A 20,558-nucleotide genomic window follows, 5' to 3' on the forward strand; every position below is an offset into this window, starting at 1 on the left:
TCTCCAATTATCAAAAATTCCATTATCAGTCAAAAAAGAGTTAATACAAGTGGCTGACTTATTAGGTAAAGTCTGAGTAGATATAGATTTGTCCAACAAAGGATTTAAACAACAATTAAAGTCACCACCCATTATTAACTTATATTCATTTAGATTAGGTAGAGAAGTGAATAAGGACTTTAAAAAATCGGGACAATCCACATTTGGAGCATAAACATTAACCCTAGTAACCTTTTTGTTAAAATGTAAGCCAGTAATTAACAAAAATCTACCATTCGGATCCGAAAAGATATCGTGTTGGACAAATGCAATAGAGAGGTCGATAAAAATTGAAACTCCCTTTACTTTAGCATTCGAATTCGAATGGTACTGTTGACCCTCCAAAACCCAAAAAAGCGATAATTGTCCTCTTTCCTCACATGAGTTTCTTGTACAAAAATAATATGAGCATTAAGTCTTTGGAATACTTTGAAAATCTTTTTCCGTTTAACCGGATGGTTTAAGCCATTAGTATTCCAAGAGACAAAATTAATGGTCTGAGCCATATTTCTGAAATCAACCGTTTGGTATATAAAGGGTTAACCAAATTATGAACTCATGCACCCGGAAGAGGAACAAAAATAAGGGGCAGACCCGGAAGTGACGACATCGCGGACATTTTAGTAGTTTAAAATCAGCCCAAATGAAGAAACTAAAACAAACTGATATAAGGAACATAAGATTTAGAAAAAAAACCCACCCCCACCCAAGAGGAGAAAAGACCACCCCAGCCAGGAAACGGCTGGGAAAAAGGACAGATGAAACTAAATCTACCCCCATATCAGCAGAAGACAACTTCGTATAGAAAGGATTAAAAAAAATCCATCCAAACTCTAAAGAAATAATAATCACTATACTAAAACCAAACTTCTTAATATAATTGATGGTAAGAAAAACAAAAATATAATCACTAGTAACTTATAAATCGGGTTAAAACTCAAACAAACCAAAAAAAAAATTTAAACTGTGATAAGAAATGCATTATAGGAAGAAGACGAGAGAAAAAAAATGTCAAAATTGAACAAAAAGCCAAAAATATTTTGGAGAAGAAACCGCCATCTTAGTAAAAAAAAATTCATCTTTGAAGGATTAATAATAATGACCAAAGATAAAGTACAGTAGTTGAAGTAAGTAAAATAAAAAGATTAGTATGTCAAAAAAAATCTCTAATTAGAGTATAAAATATAGAGTAAACCTACACCAATAGCCAGAAACAAAATCTGGTTTTGGAAACAAAAACCATCTTGCAACGATCAAAATCACTCATTTATGAGAATCCATAGCAGTAGGGAAGTTCTCATTCAGAAAGCTTCTCGCTTCAGATGTAGAAAGGAAAACACGCCGAAGTGCATTCGAAGGTGAGATTCTGAGCTTCGCAGGGTATAAGAGCGCAGGTTTTAGATTTTTCTCATAACATTCGGACATTAGAGTTTTAAAAAGAAGCCTTGCCTTCATTACTTCTGGACTAAAATCTTCCACTAATCAAAAATTGTGATCTTGAAATTTGACCATCCCTACACGCCGAGCCACACGAATAAGTTGCTCTTTAACATGCACGTAGTGAAATGGGACAATTACAACCGGTGGTTTAGCTGAAGCACTTGGTGAACGACGCATAATTCTGTGAGCGCGATCAAGTAACGGAGGACTGTCTGGGAATACAGAAGGGAATGCATCCTTTAAAAGTTGAGCAAAGTACTTCGAGGGGTCCCCTTGTTCAATACCTTCCGGGAGACCAAGTATGCGTAAGTTCTGTCTTCTGGACTGGTTCTCAAAGTCGACACTCTTGGCTTTAAGTGTTTCCACCTGTTTAATGGTCGAAAGTAATTTCTGCTCCAGTTTTTCAATTATCAAGTCTTGCTTCCGAGCGTCCTCTTGCAAAATTGCGATTAAAGCTTGCTGCTGGTTAACTACTGAATCCGTCTTATCCATATAATCTTGAAAAGCCTTTATATCTTGTTTAAAGATTTGTCATTGTTCTTCAAATTTTTCATTTAAAACCTCCAATAATATTTCATAAGTCAATTCAGTGCGCTTAGGATCCGTCTTTTTCTTCTTCCCCTTCCTGTTAGGATCTTTCCCAGGGTCTCGCCCTTCAGATCTAAGAGGCATTTCTGTATTCATTTCTTCAAAAATTCACAATAAACTCTTAAAGATAGGTCCAGAAAAGTAGCAAAAATCTTTTGTTGTAGGTAAAAGTAAGTTAAATAAGGGTGATCAAAGGTTAAGAAAAGTAAAGGTTATGGAGCGAATCTGAAACAGTGCTCACTCCATGAGCGTCTCCTGCTGACCTCCCAACCTCTCTCTCAATGTCACAAAAACAAAGGAGTTGTGGATTACGGGAGGAATGGAGACAGGCTAACCCCTATTGACATCAGTGGATCTGGGGTTGAGAAGGTGAACAGCTTTAAGTTTGTGGGCATCCACATCACCGAGGACCTCACGTGGTCTGTATGTACCAGCTGTGTGGTGAAAAACACACAGCAGTGCCTCTTTCACCTGAGACGGTTGAAGAAGTTTGGTACGGCCCCCCCAAATTCCTAGAACTTTCTACAGGGGCACAACTGAGAGCATCCTGTCTGGCTGCATCTCTCTGCCTGGTATGGGAACTGTACTTCCCTCAATCGCAGGACTTTGCAGAGAGTGGTGCGGACAGCCCAGCGCATCTGTAGATGTGAACTTCCCACTATTCAGGACATTTACGGAGATGGGTGTGTAAAAAGGGCTTGAAGGATCATTGGGGACCCAACCACAAACTGTTGCAGCTGCCACCATCCGGGAAATGGAAGCACAGCATTGACGCCAGGATCAACAGGCTCCAGGACAGCTGCTTCCACTAGGCCATCAGACTGATTAATTCACAGTGATACAATTGAATTTCTATGCTATATTGACTGTCCTGTTCTATATACTATTTATTTATTACTAATTACTCATTGCGCGTTTAGTCAGAGACATAATGTAAAGATTTTTACTCCACGTGTATGTGAAGGGTGTAAGAAATAAATTCATTTCAATCCACCAGTACTGCTGGCAGCTCATTCCACTCTCATACCATCCTCTGAGTGAAGAAGTTTCCCCTCAGGTTTCACTTGAAGAGGAAAATAGTTTACTTTGTGCTCTTAACCTATGACCTCTAGTTTTAGTCTTACCCAGCCTCAATGGGGAAAAAAAACCCTGTTTTCATTTACTCTCAATCTACCCTGCTTGCTATTCCCTCAATATTTTATATACCTTGATCCAATCTTCCTTCATTCTCCTTTGCTTTAGGAAATGAAGTCCTGACCTATTCAACCTCTCCCTATACCTCAGGTCTTTCCAGTTCTGGCAACATCCTTGTAAATTTACTCTGTTATTGATATCTTTCCTCTAGATAGGTTACCAGAACTACACACAATACTCCAAATTTGGCCTTGCCAATGTCTTATTCAACTTCAACATAGTGAATGCAACACTTTGATTTATGAAGGCCAATGTGGTAAAAGCTCTCTTTATGAGTCCTACAGGCTGTTCTGGGAAAAAGCTACAATAAAACTTCAACAAATCACTATCCCGCGAGACAGAAGTCATGAAGGTTCAGCATCTGGCTAACTGGAAGCCTGTTTTCCACCCTCCTTTTAAACTCACAGAGGTCCAATTCTCATGCTGTCTTTAAGCTGAAGAGCCATCCAGTTCCTGAGCAGGTCTGATAATCAGAGTTTTACTATGTTAGATATCTGAGGGAATACCCCAAGCAAGCACATCCTTGCTCAAATGGCTTAGGAAATTTAGCATGTCCCCACTGCCCACTGGCAATTCTTACTGACACCGACTGTAAGCTGCTATCTGGATGCATCATGGCTTGGTGTGGCAACTGCTCTGCCCAGGAGTGTGAGAAGCTGCAGAGAGTTGTGGACACGGCCTAGTACCTCACAGGAATATATCTCCCCTTCATGGACTCTGTCTGCACTTCTTGCTGCCACAGTAAAGTAACTAGCGTAATCAAAGACCCCCCCCCCACCACCCCCCGGACATTCTCTCTCCTCCCTTCTCCCATTAGGCAGAAGACACAAAAACCTGAAAGCCCATACCACCAGGCTCAAGGGCAGTGCCTGTCTTGCTGTTATAAATCTATTGAATGAGTATGATAAGATGGACTCTTGACCTCACAATCTATTTCATTATGGTCTTGCTCCTTATTGTCTACCTGCAGTACACTTTCTTTGTCACTGTTACACTTTATTCTGAATCTTGTGATTCAACAAACCACTGTTCAATGAATTGGTCTGTATGAACGGTATACAAGACAAGTTTCTCACTGTACCTTGGTGACAGAAATAACCCATTTCCAATTCCATTAACACATTCTTTAGCTTCATCTGTGACTTGTTCATTTTGAGCAGCAGAGAGCAGAGAAGAAGTTTTCAACAGGAATATGCTTAGTAAGCCATTGTATACAAATGGGCCCTGCCATCATGTCCGCAGTTAACTGAAATGTCTGGAGAATCCATGCCCAGTTTTAGAGTACTTGAACAAAAGTAATATTATTTTGTGAAGGCACTATAGAATGTGATAAAGAAAAGAGGTTGTTTCTGCTGTGGAAATTGCTTGTCTCCCCTTGTGTCACCGTGTGATAACTTCACATTATGTCTCAACGGAGAGTTTGAGGTCATTAAGCCATGGTCAATATTGACCAGATTGATATACTGACTAGAAATTCATTCCTGATAAGCATACTGTAGATCAAGTTGGCAGCCAGAGACTTTTCCCAGGGTGAAATGGCTAATAGAGCGTCTAATTTTAGGGGGATTGGAGGAAAGTTTATGGTGGGATATCAGAGGTAAGTTTTTCTACACGGAGAATGATAGGTACGTGGAACGTGCTGCCAGGGTTTGTTGGTACAGGCAGATGCATTAGGAATGTTTAAGAAAATCTTAGATAGACACAGATGGTAGAAAAATGCAGGGTTATGTGGGAGGGAAGGGTTAGATTGATCGTGGAGCAGGTTAAAAGGTTAGCACAGCATTGTGGGCTGAAGGGCCTGTACTGTGCTGCAATGTTCTGTGTTCTGTGTAATCAGGGCATTTTTGCTATGTGTTTTATTAACAGGAGTGTCTGCAACAGTTGGTGGTAATGACTCTGCCAAATGTACTCATGATTGCTAAAGATCCACTCTCAGGTGAGTTCCTTCATTCCTTAAGCAATAATCGACCAGTCTGAGGTCTGATTCAGTTTTCCTTCATCTAACCACGCTTTGTGATTCACCAGGTTGAGCTTAGCAGTCAGTGCTAAGAAGCAGGGCCTTTGGTCCACCTATTCCATGCTGAACCATTACTCTGCCTACTCCCATCAACCTGCACTTGGTCCATCGCCCTCCGTACCCCTCCCATCCACATACTTATCCAAACTTCGAAGTGTTGAAATGAAACTGGCATCCACCGCTTACATTGGCAGCTCGTTCCACACTCTCACCCTCCTTTGAGTGAAGAAGTTCTACCTCAGTTCCCTTAAATATTTCATCTTTCACCCTTAACCCTTGACCTCTAGTTCCTGACTCATCCTCCCCCCCCCCCCCCCCCACCACCACCTCTTCTGGCATCTTCCCCCTCTCTTTCCTGTCCGGATGAAGAGTGTCGACCCAAAACATCAGCTGTTTAGTCATTTCCAGAACTGCTGAGTTCCTCCAACATTTTATATGTGTTGCTCAGAGGGAAAAGCCTGTTTCCAGTTACCCTATCTATATTCCTTATAACTTTTCTAAACCTTTATGAAATCTCCCCTCATTTTGCACTCTAGGGAATAAAGTCTTAACTTATCCAAACTTTCCCTCAGGCCCTAAAGTCCAAACAACATAGAGATATACAGTCATAGAGAGACACAGCACCAAAACAGGCCCTTCAGCCCATCAGCTCTCTGCTGGCCATCAATCACTCAGTCAGAAAATCCTACATTAATCCTATTTTTAAAATTCCCCCTACCTTCTCATCCGCCCCCCGCATTCCGCCCCTCGTCAACATGCCGAAAGCAATTTCTAGCTGACCAATCAATCCGCACGTCTTTGTGATGTGGGGGTGGGGTGGGGAGCATCAGATGATCCAGTGAGAGTCCACATGTCACAAAGAGAGCATCCAAATTATCCACATAAGCAGTACCGGAGGCCAGGATTGACCTCTGGTGCTGTGGGAAACTGCAACTTGCCACTTAACCTAGACTTAGAGCACTGCAGCACAGAAACAAGCCTTTCAGCCCAGCTTGTCTGTGCCAAACTTTTACTTTGTCCCACACCTGGACCATAGCCCTCCATACAGGTATATGGAGGAATTTAAGGTGGAGGGTTATATGGGAGGCAGGGTTTAAGGGTCGGCACAACATTGTGGTCTGAAGGGCCTATAACGTACTGTATTGTTCTATATTTCTATGTTCTATACCCCTTCTTCTCTTCAATGTTGCAATCAAACCTGCATCCACTGCTACCACTGGCAGCTCATCCCACACTCTTAACACCCTCTCAGTGAAGGAGTTACCCCACAGGTTCAGCATTTCACCTTTCACCCTTGACCCATGAACTCTAGTGCTAGCCTTACCTAACCGCAATGGGAAAAGCCTGCTTGCATTTACCCGCTCTATATCCTTCAATATTCTGTATACCTTCACTGAGGTGAGTTGATAGAGATGTACAGGAATCATAGGCAAGTTTTTTTTGTAGTAATCTGTTATGAAAATCAGCAAATGTTCCATCTGTGGAACACGGCATAGGAAAGCCTGATCCAGCTCTTGTCTTCCTGATTCTTTAAGATGGTAAATTATGATTTATGACACAGTATTTGAATAATTTGGGGCATGATATTAGGCAAACTGTGTTTTGCTTGGAAGGAACAGGTGATTATGGACTTCTGGTTTCCTAAGCTCTTCACCTCTTGGGTTTTCTTGCCTGGATGCAACATTCAAGGTTAGATTTATTAATGAGAATTAGTTTATTATCACTGGCACATGTCTTGAAATTTGGTTTTTATGCGACAGCAGTACAGTACAATACACAAAAAAACTACTGTACGTTACAATAAGAAATATATTTTTAAAAAGTAGTGCATAATGTCTGCAAAATAGTGAGGTGGTGTTCATAGGTTCATGAACGGTTCAGAAATCTAACGGAAACTGTTCCCAAAACATTCAGGCTCCTGGTAGTAATGAGAAAAGGACATGTCCTGGATGGTGAGGGTCCTTAATGATGGATGGGGCATAGGATTTAAAAAATGTCCTCAGTGGTGGGGAGGCTAGTGCCCGGGATGGAGTTTTCTGATCTTATAATCCTCTGCAGCCTTTTCTGATCCTGTAGATCTTGGAATAGTTTAAAAGTTGGTGCAGTGTTGTGGGCCAAAGAGCCTGTATTTTGCTGTGCTGTTTCATGTTCTATTTTCTAGGCACAAGAAGAGTTGCATGGTGGGCGTGAGGCAGTAACTGCAGGTTGCGAGGCCTGAAACACAGGAAATGGCATTACAGAAGCGAGCCAAAGACTGCCTTGACCTTAATTGAAAGATATATATGTTGCTTGGTCTTTGCAGGAAACTAGTTAACTGCCAGATCTCTTCATTTTTGTTAAACTGTAATGCTGATTTGCTTCCTTTTATTCAATCTTGTTGCAACCTTCTTGTGTCGGCGATGATTTAAAGCTGTTTAATCTATTTGGTGCTGTAGCAATGACTCCTGGTAAACAAATTCTCCCACTTGAAGCCTCTTCAGCACTAATGTGTTGGCAGAAGGCTGAGCCTTTCTTTGTTAATGTGGCCCTCTGAGGGGAATTTGTTTGAAGGGGTTTATCTTTGAACATACAAGCAAGGCCTGTTGCTCAATCCGGAACTAAGTGAATCAGAATCAAGTTAAAGGTTAAAGATTAGCTTTATTTATCACACGTACATCGAAACATACAGTGAAATGCATCTTTTGTGTCAATGACCAACACAATCCAAGCCACAGGTATTGCCAAGCTTCTAGCACTGACATAGCATGCCTGCAACTTACTAACCCTAAGCAGACACTTTTGGAACATAGGAGGAAACTGGAGCACCTGGAGGAAACACATGTAGTTATGGGGAGAACGTATGAACTCCTTACAGTCAGTTAAGATCACCCCCCGCCCCAAACTGGGGCAAGCAGCTCGCCAGAGTTATCTGTCTTGAACCAGTCTTTCAAGTTGTCCCCAGGTGTAATCCATCTTCTTGGCATCATCTTCAAGGTCGTTTTGCGAGGTGTTCTTTGGCCAGCCTCCCTTCTGATTTCCCTGGGAGTTCCACGCTGCCGCTTGTCTGGTGATGTTGGTACTTGGTGTATCCATCTTCATCTTTTCCCTAATTCTTCATCCGCTGGTAGTTGGTGTGGTCCCTGCCATAGATCAGTGTTGCTGATGACTTCTGCCCAGTGGATCCAGTGGACTTTTCTCAGGCAGCTATTAACTCCTTACAGACAGCAGCAGATTTAAACCTTGGTCTCTGGCGCAGTAATGGAGTTATGCTAACTGCTAACCTATTGTGCAGTTCTAATTGTTATCACTGATGATTGTTCTGAAATTAGTGGCTCCAGTACAGTGCAAAACATAACAATTACTGTAAGTTATCAATATATAGGTGCGTGGTGCTGAAGAGGGGTAGTGAGGTGGTGTTCACGGACCGTTCAGTAATCTGACGGCAGGGAGGACTAAGCTGTGTCTAAGATGTTGAGTGGGCACCTCCAGGCTCCTGTACCTCCTCCTTGATGGCAGTAATGAGAAGTAATCAGCGGGCCTGTTGCGGCCTGGTTTATTGCAGGGGAAGTGAGGCTGAAAGGAAAAAGAGGCCACTGTTGATTTGAGTTGCAAGGTGGAGTCTGTTTCCATGGTGGGGTGTTTATAGTGTGAGCTACCTCACTCTAGCTGTGAATGTTGCTGTTGGCCTAACATTTTACTTCGACTTGTTTTGTCCAAAGCTGGGCGTAGGTGAACCAGTGTGAAATTTTCCATTACTCACTTTGGTAGCTCTCTTAGAATCGTAGCCTTAACTGAGGGCCTACACTTACCAGTGCATCACTGGAATCAGAATCCGGTGTGCTGTCACTGATATTTGTTGTTCTGCAGCAGCAGCACATTGCATTAAAAATTACAATAACATTTCAAAATAAAAAAGGTTGAAAAGGAATTGCGATGTACTGTTCATTGATTCATGCACTGTTCAGAAATCTGATGGCGGAGAGACAGGGTTTGTTTCTAAAATGTTGAGTGTCTCTCTTCAGGCTCCTGTACCTCCTCACTGATGGTAGTAATGAGAGAGGGCATGTCCTGGGTGGTGAGGGTCCTTCAGGATGGGTGTTGCTTTCTTGAGGCATTGGTTTTGAAGCTGTCCTCAATGATAGGGAAGCCAGTGGCCATGTGGAGGTTGAGGCTTCAAGTCCCACTCCTGAGAATCGAGCACAAAACCCAGGGTGCAGTGGGGTGAATTTAGGTTTATAAAATCTTGGAAGTTATAGACAGAGCATAAGGAGTCTTTTTCCCTGCGCATAAATGCCAAATATTAGAGGGCCTAGCCTCAAGTTAGGAGACAGAAAATTTAAAGTAGACGTGTGAGTAAACTTTTTATGTAGAAAGTGGTGAGTGTCTGAAAAGATCCCACAAACAAGTGAAAGACATGATACCAAATCAGGTGATCTGCTTACAGCAATTTTAGTTGAGGGATAAGCATTGGTGAGAGCTCTTCTTTATGAGGGTGTCAGATGATGGAAGAAAAATATCAGCACCGACATCGTGGGCCAAAAGGCCTGTCCTGTGCTGTACTGTTCTAAGTACTGAGTGACTGTCGCCTTTCAGGATGGCTGCCTTAACATTACTCATTAAACCAGAGTTCTCCCTTGTGTTTATCCCTCACTGGACGTAATGTATCAGGTCCATTTGTTTTGTTTCTGAGATGTTTCTCCGCACAGATTGTCTGCCACAATCCCAGCATTGAAAGGTTAGTTTTATTTGTCACATATAGTGAAATGTGTCAGTGACTGACTCTGTCTGAGGATGTGCCGGGGGCAGCCTGCAAGTGTCGCTGTGCGTCTGGAGTGTGGGAGGAAACCGGAGCACCCGGAGGAAACCCACACAGTCACGGGGGGAGAACGTGCAAACTCCTCACAGGCAGCAGTGGGAACTGAACCCTGATCGCTAATAGGTGAAACCATTGAAACACTTCCATGTCCTAAGGAGGTCAGGAAAAGGTCTTTGGACGTGCAGGGTTATCAATAATCCTCATTCTCATCCTGTTTCTTTCTATTGTGTGATATCAAAACAATCCTTTCCATCAGAATTCCTTGCTCAGAAATCATGATGGGAGCAAATTGACTATTTACTGTATATGACTTTTACAAAGCATGCTTAATTGAAAGCTTGTAGCTTCCATTTGCCAAGTGTCTTTTACCGAGGTACTTTCCTCTCCTTCCCCCTTCAGGAAAGAGCATGGATGAAATCAAGAAGGTGCTGTTACTCATGCTGGGCTGTGCTGTGCAGGTAAGTTGCTCTGCTTGGCCTCTTACACCTGGAGCAACGTGACTGCATGGGATTTGTCTCTGGTGTGCTTCTGGGCTCCCAACTGATTCTGTTGAGAGAGTCTGATCCCTCAGAAAGCCTTCTGCAACCTCGGGCTGGGGCTTACAGATTTGTGATGAGAGTGAGTGCAGGGGGGAATAGTTTGTGAGCTTTTCCTTTGCTGGTACACAGAGTTCTGCCATAGTGTACTAGTTACTTTCCAAAGAAACCTCCTGGTACAGGAAGTTGTGTGATAGCAGAACAGACTGTTATAGGCTTCAAAGCACAGGTTTAGTCATCGGGTACTAGAGCATAGCAATGGGTTCCTTGACACATCCAGTCCATGCCAATCGGTTTTCTGTTTAGTCCCATCGACACACACTGGACTACAGCTTCCACACCCCTCCCTCCGATTCATGTACGTCTGTTAAGTGATGCACTGGAACCCACATCCACCACTTGCACAGGCAGCTCGTTCCACACTCACACCAACCTTGGAGTGAAGAAGATCCCCCTCAGGTTCCCCTTAAATATCTCACCTTTCACCCTTAACCCCCTATGACCTCTAGTTCTAGTCTCATCCAACCTCAATGGGAAAAAAACCTGCTTGTATTTGCCCCATCTGTACCCCTCATAATTTTGGATACAAAATTTGAAACAGACTTAAACAGGTTTTCCTGATTGAGAATGTAGCATAGCTTGTGTGGTAATGTTGGAATTGGTTTATTATTGTGACATACTGTATACTGAGGTACAGTGAAAAGCTTGTCTTGTATTCTGTTCATGTAGTTTAATTAATTACACAGTGCATTGAGGTAGAACAAGGTAAAACAGTAACAGAATGCAGAATAAAGTGTCACTGTTACAGAGAAAGTGCAGTGTGGGTTAAACAATAAGATGCAAGGTCACAATGAGGTCAAACGTCCATCACATTCTACTAGTGAGGTAGAAGTTGTCCTTGTGCCTCCTGGTAGGCACTTTCAGTCTTTTGTATGGGAGGGGGTGAAGAGAGACCGTCCACGGTGGGTGGGGTCTTTGATTATGCTGGTTGCTTTACCAGGGCAGTGATTTATTGCTCCCTAGTTGTGTATAACCAATCTGCAATTTGGAAGCATGTGCTATTAGCAGAATCACCAAAAAAAAACAGCTTCAAAGGAGAGCAAGATCTTGTCATTTGCTTGATACTGAAAAGGATTCTAAGCAAGTAAATCCCAAATGACAGGGCTCTGTGCTAAGTCATGGATTCCCACAATTGTATAAGACAGGAAGAGGCCTTTTGGCCCGTCCTTTCTTTCCTGTGGTGGATTTTTGGAAAAGATATTAGACCAGCCCATACCACTACACAAAAATTGCATATTGCCTTCCTTTAAACTTGCCAGTCCACAGTTCCTCAGCCGCAGTTTTTAAAATAAGGTCTTGACCTCACAGTTTACCTTATTGTGACCTTGCACCTACCTGAACCACACTTTCTCTGTAACTGTAACGTTGATCCTGCATTCTGTTATTGTTTACGATGCACTATGTAATGAATTGATCGGTGTGCAAGACAACTATGTCCACTGTACTTCAGTACATTCAGATTCTGATTCACCTACCACATGAGCATCGAAGCATACAATGAAATATGCTGTTTTCGTCAACAACTGAGGATGTGCTGGGGGCAGCCAGCAATTGTCTCCCCACATTCCATACAGACAGAGGGTAATAACAAACCAACTTGACAATACTCAGACCAAGGAACATACTCACAGAAGGCATAAAAGCAGGAGCAGCAAGCAGTTCTACAATCCAGCACCTGTAGTCTCTTGTCTAAGGGCTGGAGTAGCCACAAGATCCCTTTGGGCCTGCATTGTCACTCAAGTGGATCGTGGGTTCACATGAACTTCATTAATCAGCTTATGGTCCAAGTGTGGTCAATGCGACTAGGCAGAAAAACAGGTTGGCATGGACTAGATGGGCCAAAGGGCCTGTTTCTGTGCTGTAGTGCTCTATGACTATGACTCTAATTTTCTGGGTTCTTCCCCATATCCCTTGATTATGTTCAAAATTATGTTCACCTTGGCCTTTAAAATGCTTAACAGCTGGGAGTGTTTTGTGCAAGTGTGATTGCCTCGATACAGAAAGGATGTGCAGGTTTTTCAAAGGGTGCAGAAGGGATTTTAATGAGTTTATTGTTACATGAACAAGTACAAGTTGCACAGGTGCATTGTAAAAATGACCTGTGGCAGAGTCGCAGGCATCACGTCAGCAGTATTCAGAAGGGAAACATAAATTAATTGTAAGTTATAATTTTTACAAGGGAGTGCAACTAAAACAAAAATCTGTGCATTCACCCTCCTGGAAGATGTCCAGGGGTCAACCCGAGAGACTCGCAGGGCTCAGCAGGATGCCGCCTGGATTAGAGGGCATGAGAACAAGGCGAGTGTGGACAAACTTGTTTTGTCTGGAGTGTCGGACACTGAGCAGAGTCCTGAAAGAAGTTTTTAGAATTACGAGGTGAGGATAGTCAGAGATTTTTACAAGGATTGAAATGTTAAGTTCAATAGACTTGTAACAATGGGGTTGAATCTGCCCTTGAACCTAGTGGTATGTGCTTTCAGGCTTTTCTGCCCACTGGGGTGGGAGGTGGTGGAGGAGAGAGTGGGTGGGATTTGAATAGGAATTACAACAGTTTTAATAAATTATTCTTTTCCCCACCTAACCAAGTGCGAACGAAAGGAAGAATTCATTGAACGGATCAAACAGCTGGACATCACAACTCAGACAGCCATCGTTGCTCACATACAAGAGGTGGGTCTTGACGAGGGCTCTCTGCTGTCGGTTAGATGGTACTCTGATGAATTATACAGTATGTGCCGTTGTTGATGAAATGTGTGCGGTTCTGATTGAAAATTAATTTCCTGACAACACATTACCCATGGGAGTGTCACGGTAGAGTAGCGATTAGAGTGATGCTATCACAGTTGGAGTTTGGAATTCAATCCCTATGCCGTCTGCAAAAAGTTTGTATGTCCTTCACCTGAGCACACGTGTTTTCTCCCAGTTCCCTCCCACAGAACAAGGACATACTGGTTAATAAGTCATTTAGATTGTCCTGTGATTAGGCAAGGGTTAAATTGGGGTGTTGTTGGGTGGTGTGGCTCATTGGGCCACAAGGGCCTGTTCCGTGCTGTATCTTTAAATAAGTTAATTAATTAAACCTACAATTGACCAGAGATGAGGAGATAGGAAGCCCAAATCAGAACCATTGTATTCGGTAATCCTTATGATTAATGCAATACTGGATAATTCCTCCCTTAGTGTTACACAGAAACCTTTTACATTAACCCCTCTGATCCCCCAGCACCTTTATTTGTTTAGGCTGTGGACTTCCAAATCAAAGTTTATTGTCACATGCACAATTATATGTATAGACAGGTATAATGAAAAACTTCTTAAGCCTGGGAAAAAGACTGGATGCATTCACCCCTATGATTTTATACACCTCTCAGACTCCTTGACTCCAGTGAATAAAGTCCTTGTCTTTCCAGCTTCTCCCTGTACCTCAGTCATTTGAATCCCAACAGCAACCTTGTAAACCCTATTCTACACTCTTTGCCTACAGCAGGGTGACCAAAACTGGACACCTCACCATAGTTCTGTACAACTCCGTCATAACTTCCCAAATTTTACACTTAGTGTCCTGACTTAAGGCAGCCAACCAGCATGCCAAAATTCTCTGGAGGATGAGGGGAGATTTGATAGTATACAACATTATGAAGGATGTAGATAGCGTAAATGCAAGCAGGCTTTTTCTGCTGAGGTTGTGTGTGACTAGAGCTAGAGGTCATGGATTAAGGGTGAAAGGTGAAATGGTCTGAAGTGTTCTATGACTCTATGATAACAAATCTGATTAACTTGGATTCAGATTCCTGTTTTGTAGCTTTGTTTGTTTTAAACTATGTTCTTGCAGATCACCCATAACCAGGAGAACGTGTTTGACCTTCAGTGGATGGAACTGACTGAAGTGACCGCAGAAGATCTGGAGAACCTGTCACGATCAATGGTCTTTCATCTGAAGAGGCTTCTTGACGATCGGGATGAGTACTCAGAGGTGAGCACGTGCACATGTTAATCAGAATATTGGAAAATATTTTAACTGCCAGCATATTTGGTCTACGTGGAGAGGACGGGAGGAAGTTGATCGCTCTGAGGCAGAAATTAAGTGAATGTCCATCTTGCTGAAGGTGATAAAGTCAAAGAGATACAGCACAGAAATGGACTCCTCGACCCACTGGGTCTATGCTGACCCTCAACCACCCATTTACTTAAATCCTACACCTGCTCAAAGAATAGCTGAAAATGTTAGCTTTATTTACATTTATTTACTTGTACATCGAAACATGCAGAGAAATCCTTTGTGTCCTTGACCAATACAGTCCAAGGATGTGGTGGGGGGCAGCCGGCAAGCATTGCCCTGCTTCCAATTCCCACAGCTCACTAACCCGAATGTGTTTAGAATCCCACACTCTCACTGGTCCATCCTATTATTCTATTGCCCATCCCCACACCAGGGGCATTCAACAGCAGCCAACAAGCCTACCAACCCACACATCTAACCACACTTCTTGCTGCCTTGATAAAGCAGCTAGCAAAATCAAAGACCCTTACCACCCCAGACATTCTCTCTTCCCCACTTTCCCATCAGAGAGAAGATACAAAAGCCTGAGAACAAATACCACCAGGTTTAAGAATTGCTTCTATCCCACTCTGATAAGGTTATTGAATGGTTCCCTAGTTTGATAAAATGGACTCAGTCTACCCCGTTATGACCTTGCATGTTGTTGGCTACCTGTGCTATATTTGCTCTGTAGCTGTTGCATTTTATTCTGCATTCTGTTTTTGATTCACTGTGTACTGTATCAATGCATAATTTTAATGAATTGATCTGTACAATATGCAAGGCAAGCTTTTCTTTAACCTTGGCACATGTCCCAATAATAACTCAATTCCATTGGGATGTGGGAGGAGGCCCCACATAGAACGTGCAAGCTCCACACAGACGATTCCCGGGGTCATGTTCAAGCATGTGTCTCAAGCTGCACCGCAGTGATGCACTAAGAAATTTGGTCAAGACCATGATACGCAGGAGCAGAATTAGGCCATTCAGCCCATCGAGTCTGCTCCGCCATTTCAACATGGCTGATTTATTATTCCTCTCAACCCCATTCTCCTGCCTTCTCTCTGTAACCTTTGACACCCTTACAAATAAAGAAACTATTATTTTCCGTTTTAAATATACTCAATAACTTGGTTTCCAAGTTTGTAGCATTAAATTCCACAGGTTCACCACTGTCCAGCTAAAGAAATTCCTCCTCGTCTCTTTTTTCAAAAGGATGTCCTATTCTAAGTCTATGCCCTCTGGCCCTAGAACCTCCTGCTATTGGAAGTAACCTCTCTATATCCACTCTGTCTAGGCCTTTCAATAGTTAATAGGTTTCAATGAGATCCCCCCCTCATTCTTCTAAACTCTAGTGAGTACAGGTCCAGAGCCATGAAACACACCTCATACATTAACCCTTTCATTCCTTGGATCATTCTTGCAAACCTGCTCTAGCCCCCCCCCCCCCCCCTCCAATGCCAGCACATCCTTTCTTAGATAAGGGGCACAAAACTGTTCACACAGCTGCTTCGAGTTAAAGATACACAGTAATAGGACCTTCCCACCCATTTACACCCACGTGACCAATTAACCTACGAACCCATACGTCTTTGGAATGTTGGAGGAAACCCATGTCGTCACATGAGAATTTCACAAACTCCTCGCAGGCAAGGGTGGGAACTTAACCCAATTCACTGATGTCCATGCTGACCTAAATATTTGCACTCATATCTTAGCACTTCCTGTCATTTGGAGTGATTTTCCAACCTGACTTCATCCAGACTCCTTTCTTCAGAGGAGTTAATCACCTCTGTACATAAATCACCTTCTGCAATCCCTTCCATTGCTTCAGGAATGGAGATCCATTTACAAAGCAGGTGATGGCATGTGGCTATCACATACCACAATCTGTGTCTCTTCCTTCTTGATCTCCGGTAGATTCTGTGCTCAATGTAAATGAGATGAATGGGCAAGCAAGCACCAAGAACAGTGGAGAAGAAGATGAACAATACATAGTAAGGAATTGAAAAGCCACCAGCTAAGCAGAGGTGAAAGAATAACTCTAAAGTAAAGGAGAGGGAGTCGAAGGGGGGGAAGAGAGAGAGAGAGAACGAATTACAAACACAGGAGATGCTGGCGATCCAGAGTAACACACACAAAATGCCAGAGGAGCTCAGCAGGTCAGGCAGCATCTATGGAGGAATAATCAGTCGATGTTTCAGGCCAAGACCCTTCAGAACTGGCAAGGAATGGGGTAGAAGCCAGAGGAAGAAGATAGTGGTGGGGGAGAGGAACGTGTAGAAGCTGTTGTGTGACAGGTGAAACCAGGCGAGTGGAAAGGTGGATATGGGAGGGGTTGCAGTGGGAAGCTGGCAGTTGAAAAGTGGAAAAGATAAAGGGCTGAAGAAGAAGGGATCTGATAGAAGTGGAGTTGGGACCATGGGAGAAAGGGAAGGAGAAGGGTCACAAGAGATGGCCCGGTGATATAAGAGAAGGGGTGAGAGGGGAACCTGTTAGGGAGTTGTTTTGCAACAATCTTTTTGCATTGCCTCTCAGTCTGCAGTACTCACCCACTAAACCACTTACAGTTTCTAAAAACAACACCGTGCTTTATAACTTGGCAAGTCATTTCTGCTCCATCGCAGCTCTGAGAGAAGTCAGCCATCTGTGAAGGGAGAGATGAGTTAATGATTCACAAAGCTTTTAAAGAGCAGGGAGTTTGTGACTGGCCGTGTGGTGGTTCCTGCTAAGCCACCGGCAATGGCTGCTCTATATTGGCTTGAGAGTGCTATGGCATGCTTTGAGGTCAGTAAAGGTGCTATAGATGTGCAAATCTTTCTTTCTGTACACTGCTTCTGACAACATTCACATCAATGAATATGCTTACGAATATTGAACAGTACAGTGCAGTTTAGGCCCTTCGGTTTTCACGAAGCTTTAGCCTACTCTAAGATCATATCCTTCCATTTTTCTTATATCCATGTGCTTATCTAAGAGTCTCTTAGATGTCCCTAATGTATCTGCACGTGCTAAATAAAAAAAAAAATTACCCCTGAGATTCACCTTAAAGTTATGTCCCCTTGTATTAGTTACTTCCTCCCTGGGAAAAAGTCTCTAGCTGTCCACTTGAGGTGTATAAGACGCATCTCATCATGATGATCACCTCTCTTCCTTGTTTGATCCAATGAGAAAAGCCCTAGTCACTCAACCTATCATAAGATGTTCTCTAATCTAGCCAGCATCCTGGTACTCTCTCTAAAGCTTCCACATCCTGCCTACAATGAAGGGATCTGAACTGAACACACTATTCCAAGTGTTTTAATCAGAGATTTATAGCGTTGCAACTTTACCTATTCGCTCTTAAACTGTTATCACCGGGTTAATGAGGGCCAACACACCATAAACCTTCTTCTCTACCCTATCAACTTGCGCAGCAACTTTGAGGGATCTATGGACGTGGACCCCAAGGTCCCTCTGTTCATCCACACTGCTCAGAATTCTGCCATTAACCCTGTACGCTTCCATCAGGATCGACCTTCTGAAGTGTACGATTTCACACTTCTCTGGATTGAACCCCGTTTGTCACTTCTCAGCTAAGCTCTGCATCCTATCACTGTCCCATTGTAACCTATGCCACCCTTCTACACCACCAGCTTTCATGTCATCTGTACACTTACTAATTCACCCTTCCAGTTCCTCACCTAAGTCATGTAAAGATCACAAAGAACAGTGATCCCAGAACAGAACGCCATTTGTCTCCAGCCTCCAGTGACCAACTCTACCGGCTGCAGCATGTTGTCCCACTCTGGTTATTGATCATTAACTGCAAAGCACTGCACTTTATTAATTTAATTTAAATTAAATCATTTAAGCAACAACCTTGTACTCAATTTCCGTAAAACCAAATAATTAATTGTGGCAATACACACAAGATGCTGGTGGAATGCAGTAGGCCGGGCAGCATCTATAGGAAGAAGTACAGTCGACATTTTGGGCCGAGACCCTTCGTCAGGACTAACTGAAAGAAGAGATGGCAAGAGATTTGGAAGTGGGAGGGGGGGGGGAGATCCAAAATGATAGGAGAAGACAGGAGGTGGAGGGATGAAGCTAAGAGCTGGAAAGTTGATTGGCAAAAGGGATACAAGGCTGGAGAAAGGACAGGATCATGGGACGGGAGGCCTAGGGAGAAAGAAAGGGATAGGGGAGCACCAGAGGGAGATGGAGAGCAGGCAAGGAGTGATTGTGAGAGGGGCAGAGAGAGAGAGAAAAGAAGGGGAAAAAAAGGGGGGAATAAATAAAGAAAGAAAGAAGGGAAGGGGGGCATTAACGGAAGTTAGAGAAATCAAAGTTCATGCCATCAGGTTGGAGGCTACCCAGACGGAATATAAGGTGTTGTTCCTCCAACCTGAGTGTGGCTTCATCTTGACAGTAGAGGAGGCCATGGATAGACATATCAGAACAGGAATGGGACGTGGAATTAAAATGTATAGCCACTGGGAGATCCTGCTTTCTCTGGCAGACAGAGTGTAAGTATTTAGCAAAACGGTCTCCCGGTCTGCGTCAGTAGACTGTGGACTTCAGGAAGCAGAAGTTGAAGGAACACCGTTCAGTCCTCATCAAACGATCTGTAATGGAAGGGGTAAGCAGCTGAAAGTTCCTGGATGTCAACATCTCAGACGATTGATCATGGGCCTAGTGTTAAATCGGGGAATTGCTGGGCGGCGTGGCTCAAAGGGCCAGAAAGGCCTAATCCACGCGGTATCTCAATAAAATAAAATAAAATCATATTGATGCAATTATAAAGAAGGCACACCAGTGCCTATATTTCATTAGGAGTTTGAGGAGATTCAGTATGTCACCAAATAGCAAATCTATACAGGTGTACTGTGGAGAGTATTCTAACTGGTTGCATCACTGACTGGTATGGAAGGGCCACTGCATAGGATCGGGGGAAACTCCAGGAAATTGCAAGTTCAGCCAGCTTCCTCATTGGGCACTAGTCTCCAGCATCAAGAGCATCTTCAATAGGTGATGCCTGAAGAAGGTGGCATCAATCCTGAAGGCCCCTCATCCTTCTCGTCACTGCCATCAGAGAGAAGACAACACTCGATATTTTAGGAACAGCTTCTTCCCCTCTGCCATCAGAGAGAAAACACACTCAACATTAAAGAAACAGCTTCTTCCCCTCTGCCATCAGGGAGAAGACACACTCAATGTTTTAGGAACAGCTTCTTTCTCTCTGCCGTCAGAGAGAAGACACACTCAATGTTTTAGGAACAGCTTCTTCCCCTCTGCCATCAGATTTCCGTACGGTCCATGAACACTAAGTTCACTATTTTTGGTCTCTTTTTGCATTAATTTATTTTGCATATATATATATCTTTATTGTAACATATTTTTGTATTGTACTGTACTGCTGCTGATAACAAATTTCTCAACATAATATATATTAACAATAACAAACCCGATTCTGATTATGGATGCTTTTTAAGCCAGATCTATAAAATGCCTTTTGCTCCAGTCTCAAGAACTACATTCCATTGTCTTTTATTTTCCTGCCCTTTGCATATTTACTGATCTGGACATGTGCCCCTGAAAGGTCTTTGGACTTTCACCTGACCAAACAAAGTATCCACACGGTTAATTTCTTTCTCTTTTGGCAGATGATTGTGGAGCTCACCCAAGACCGTGACTACTTGCAGTCGCAGCAGCTGCTTCCAACCCCTGTGAACACCTCAATTTCCGAACATCCGTCTAGTCCCAGTGAGACGCTCGACAAGGGGGAGAGGCAGCATCTGGCGGTTGACCTGATGGACACCAAGGCAAAGCTCAGGAGGATCAGACAGGAATTGTTAGTAACCCGCTGGC

General features: G+C 43.1%; 1 protein-coding gene across 2 annotated transcripts in view; it reads left to right on the top strand.

Annotated features, from left to right (window-relative positions):
• The window catches only part of ccdc88c (coiled-coil domain containing 88C), a 230,042-nt gene that overhangs the window by 95,202 nt on the left and 114,282 nt on the right, over nt 1-20,558 (top strand). For both annotated transcript variants that reach the window (XM_059960992.1, XM_059960988.1), the window contains exons 4-8: nt 5,128-5,197; nt 10,473-10,531; nt 13,256-13,339; nt 14,502-14,642; nt 20,354-20,541. In XM_059960992.1, coding sequence (XP_059816975.1) covers nt 5,128-5,197; nt 10,473-10,531; nt 13,256-13,339; nt 14,502-14,642; nt 20,354-20,541 — 542 coding nt within the window. The remainder of the gene's footprint in view (nt 1-5,127; nt 5,198-10,472; nt 10,532-13,255; nt 13,340-14,501; nt 14,643-20,353; nt 20,542-20,558) is intronic.

Source organism: Hypanus sabinus, chromosome 2, assembly GCF_030144855.1.
Source record: "Hypanus sabinus isolate sHypSab1 chromosome 2, sHypSab1.hap1, whole genome shotgun sequence".
NCBI classification, from domain to species: Eukaryota; Metazoa; Chordata; class Chondrichthyes; order Myliobatiformes; family Dasyatidae; genus Hypanus; species Hypanus sabinus.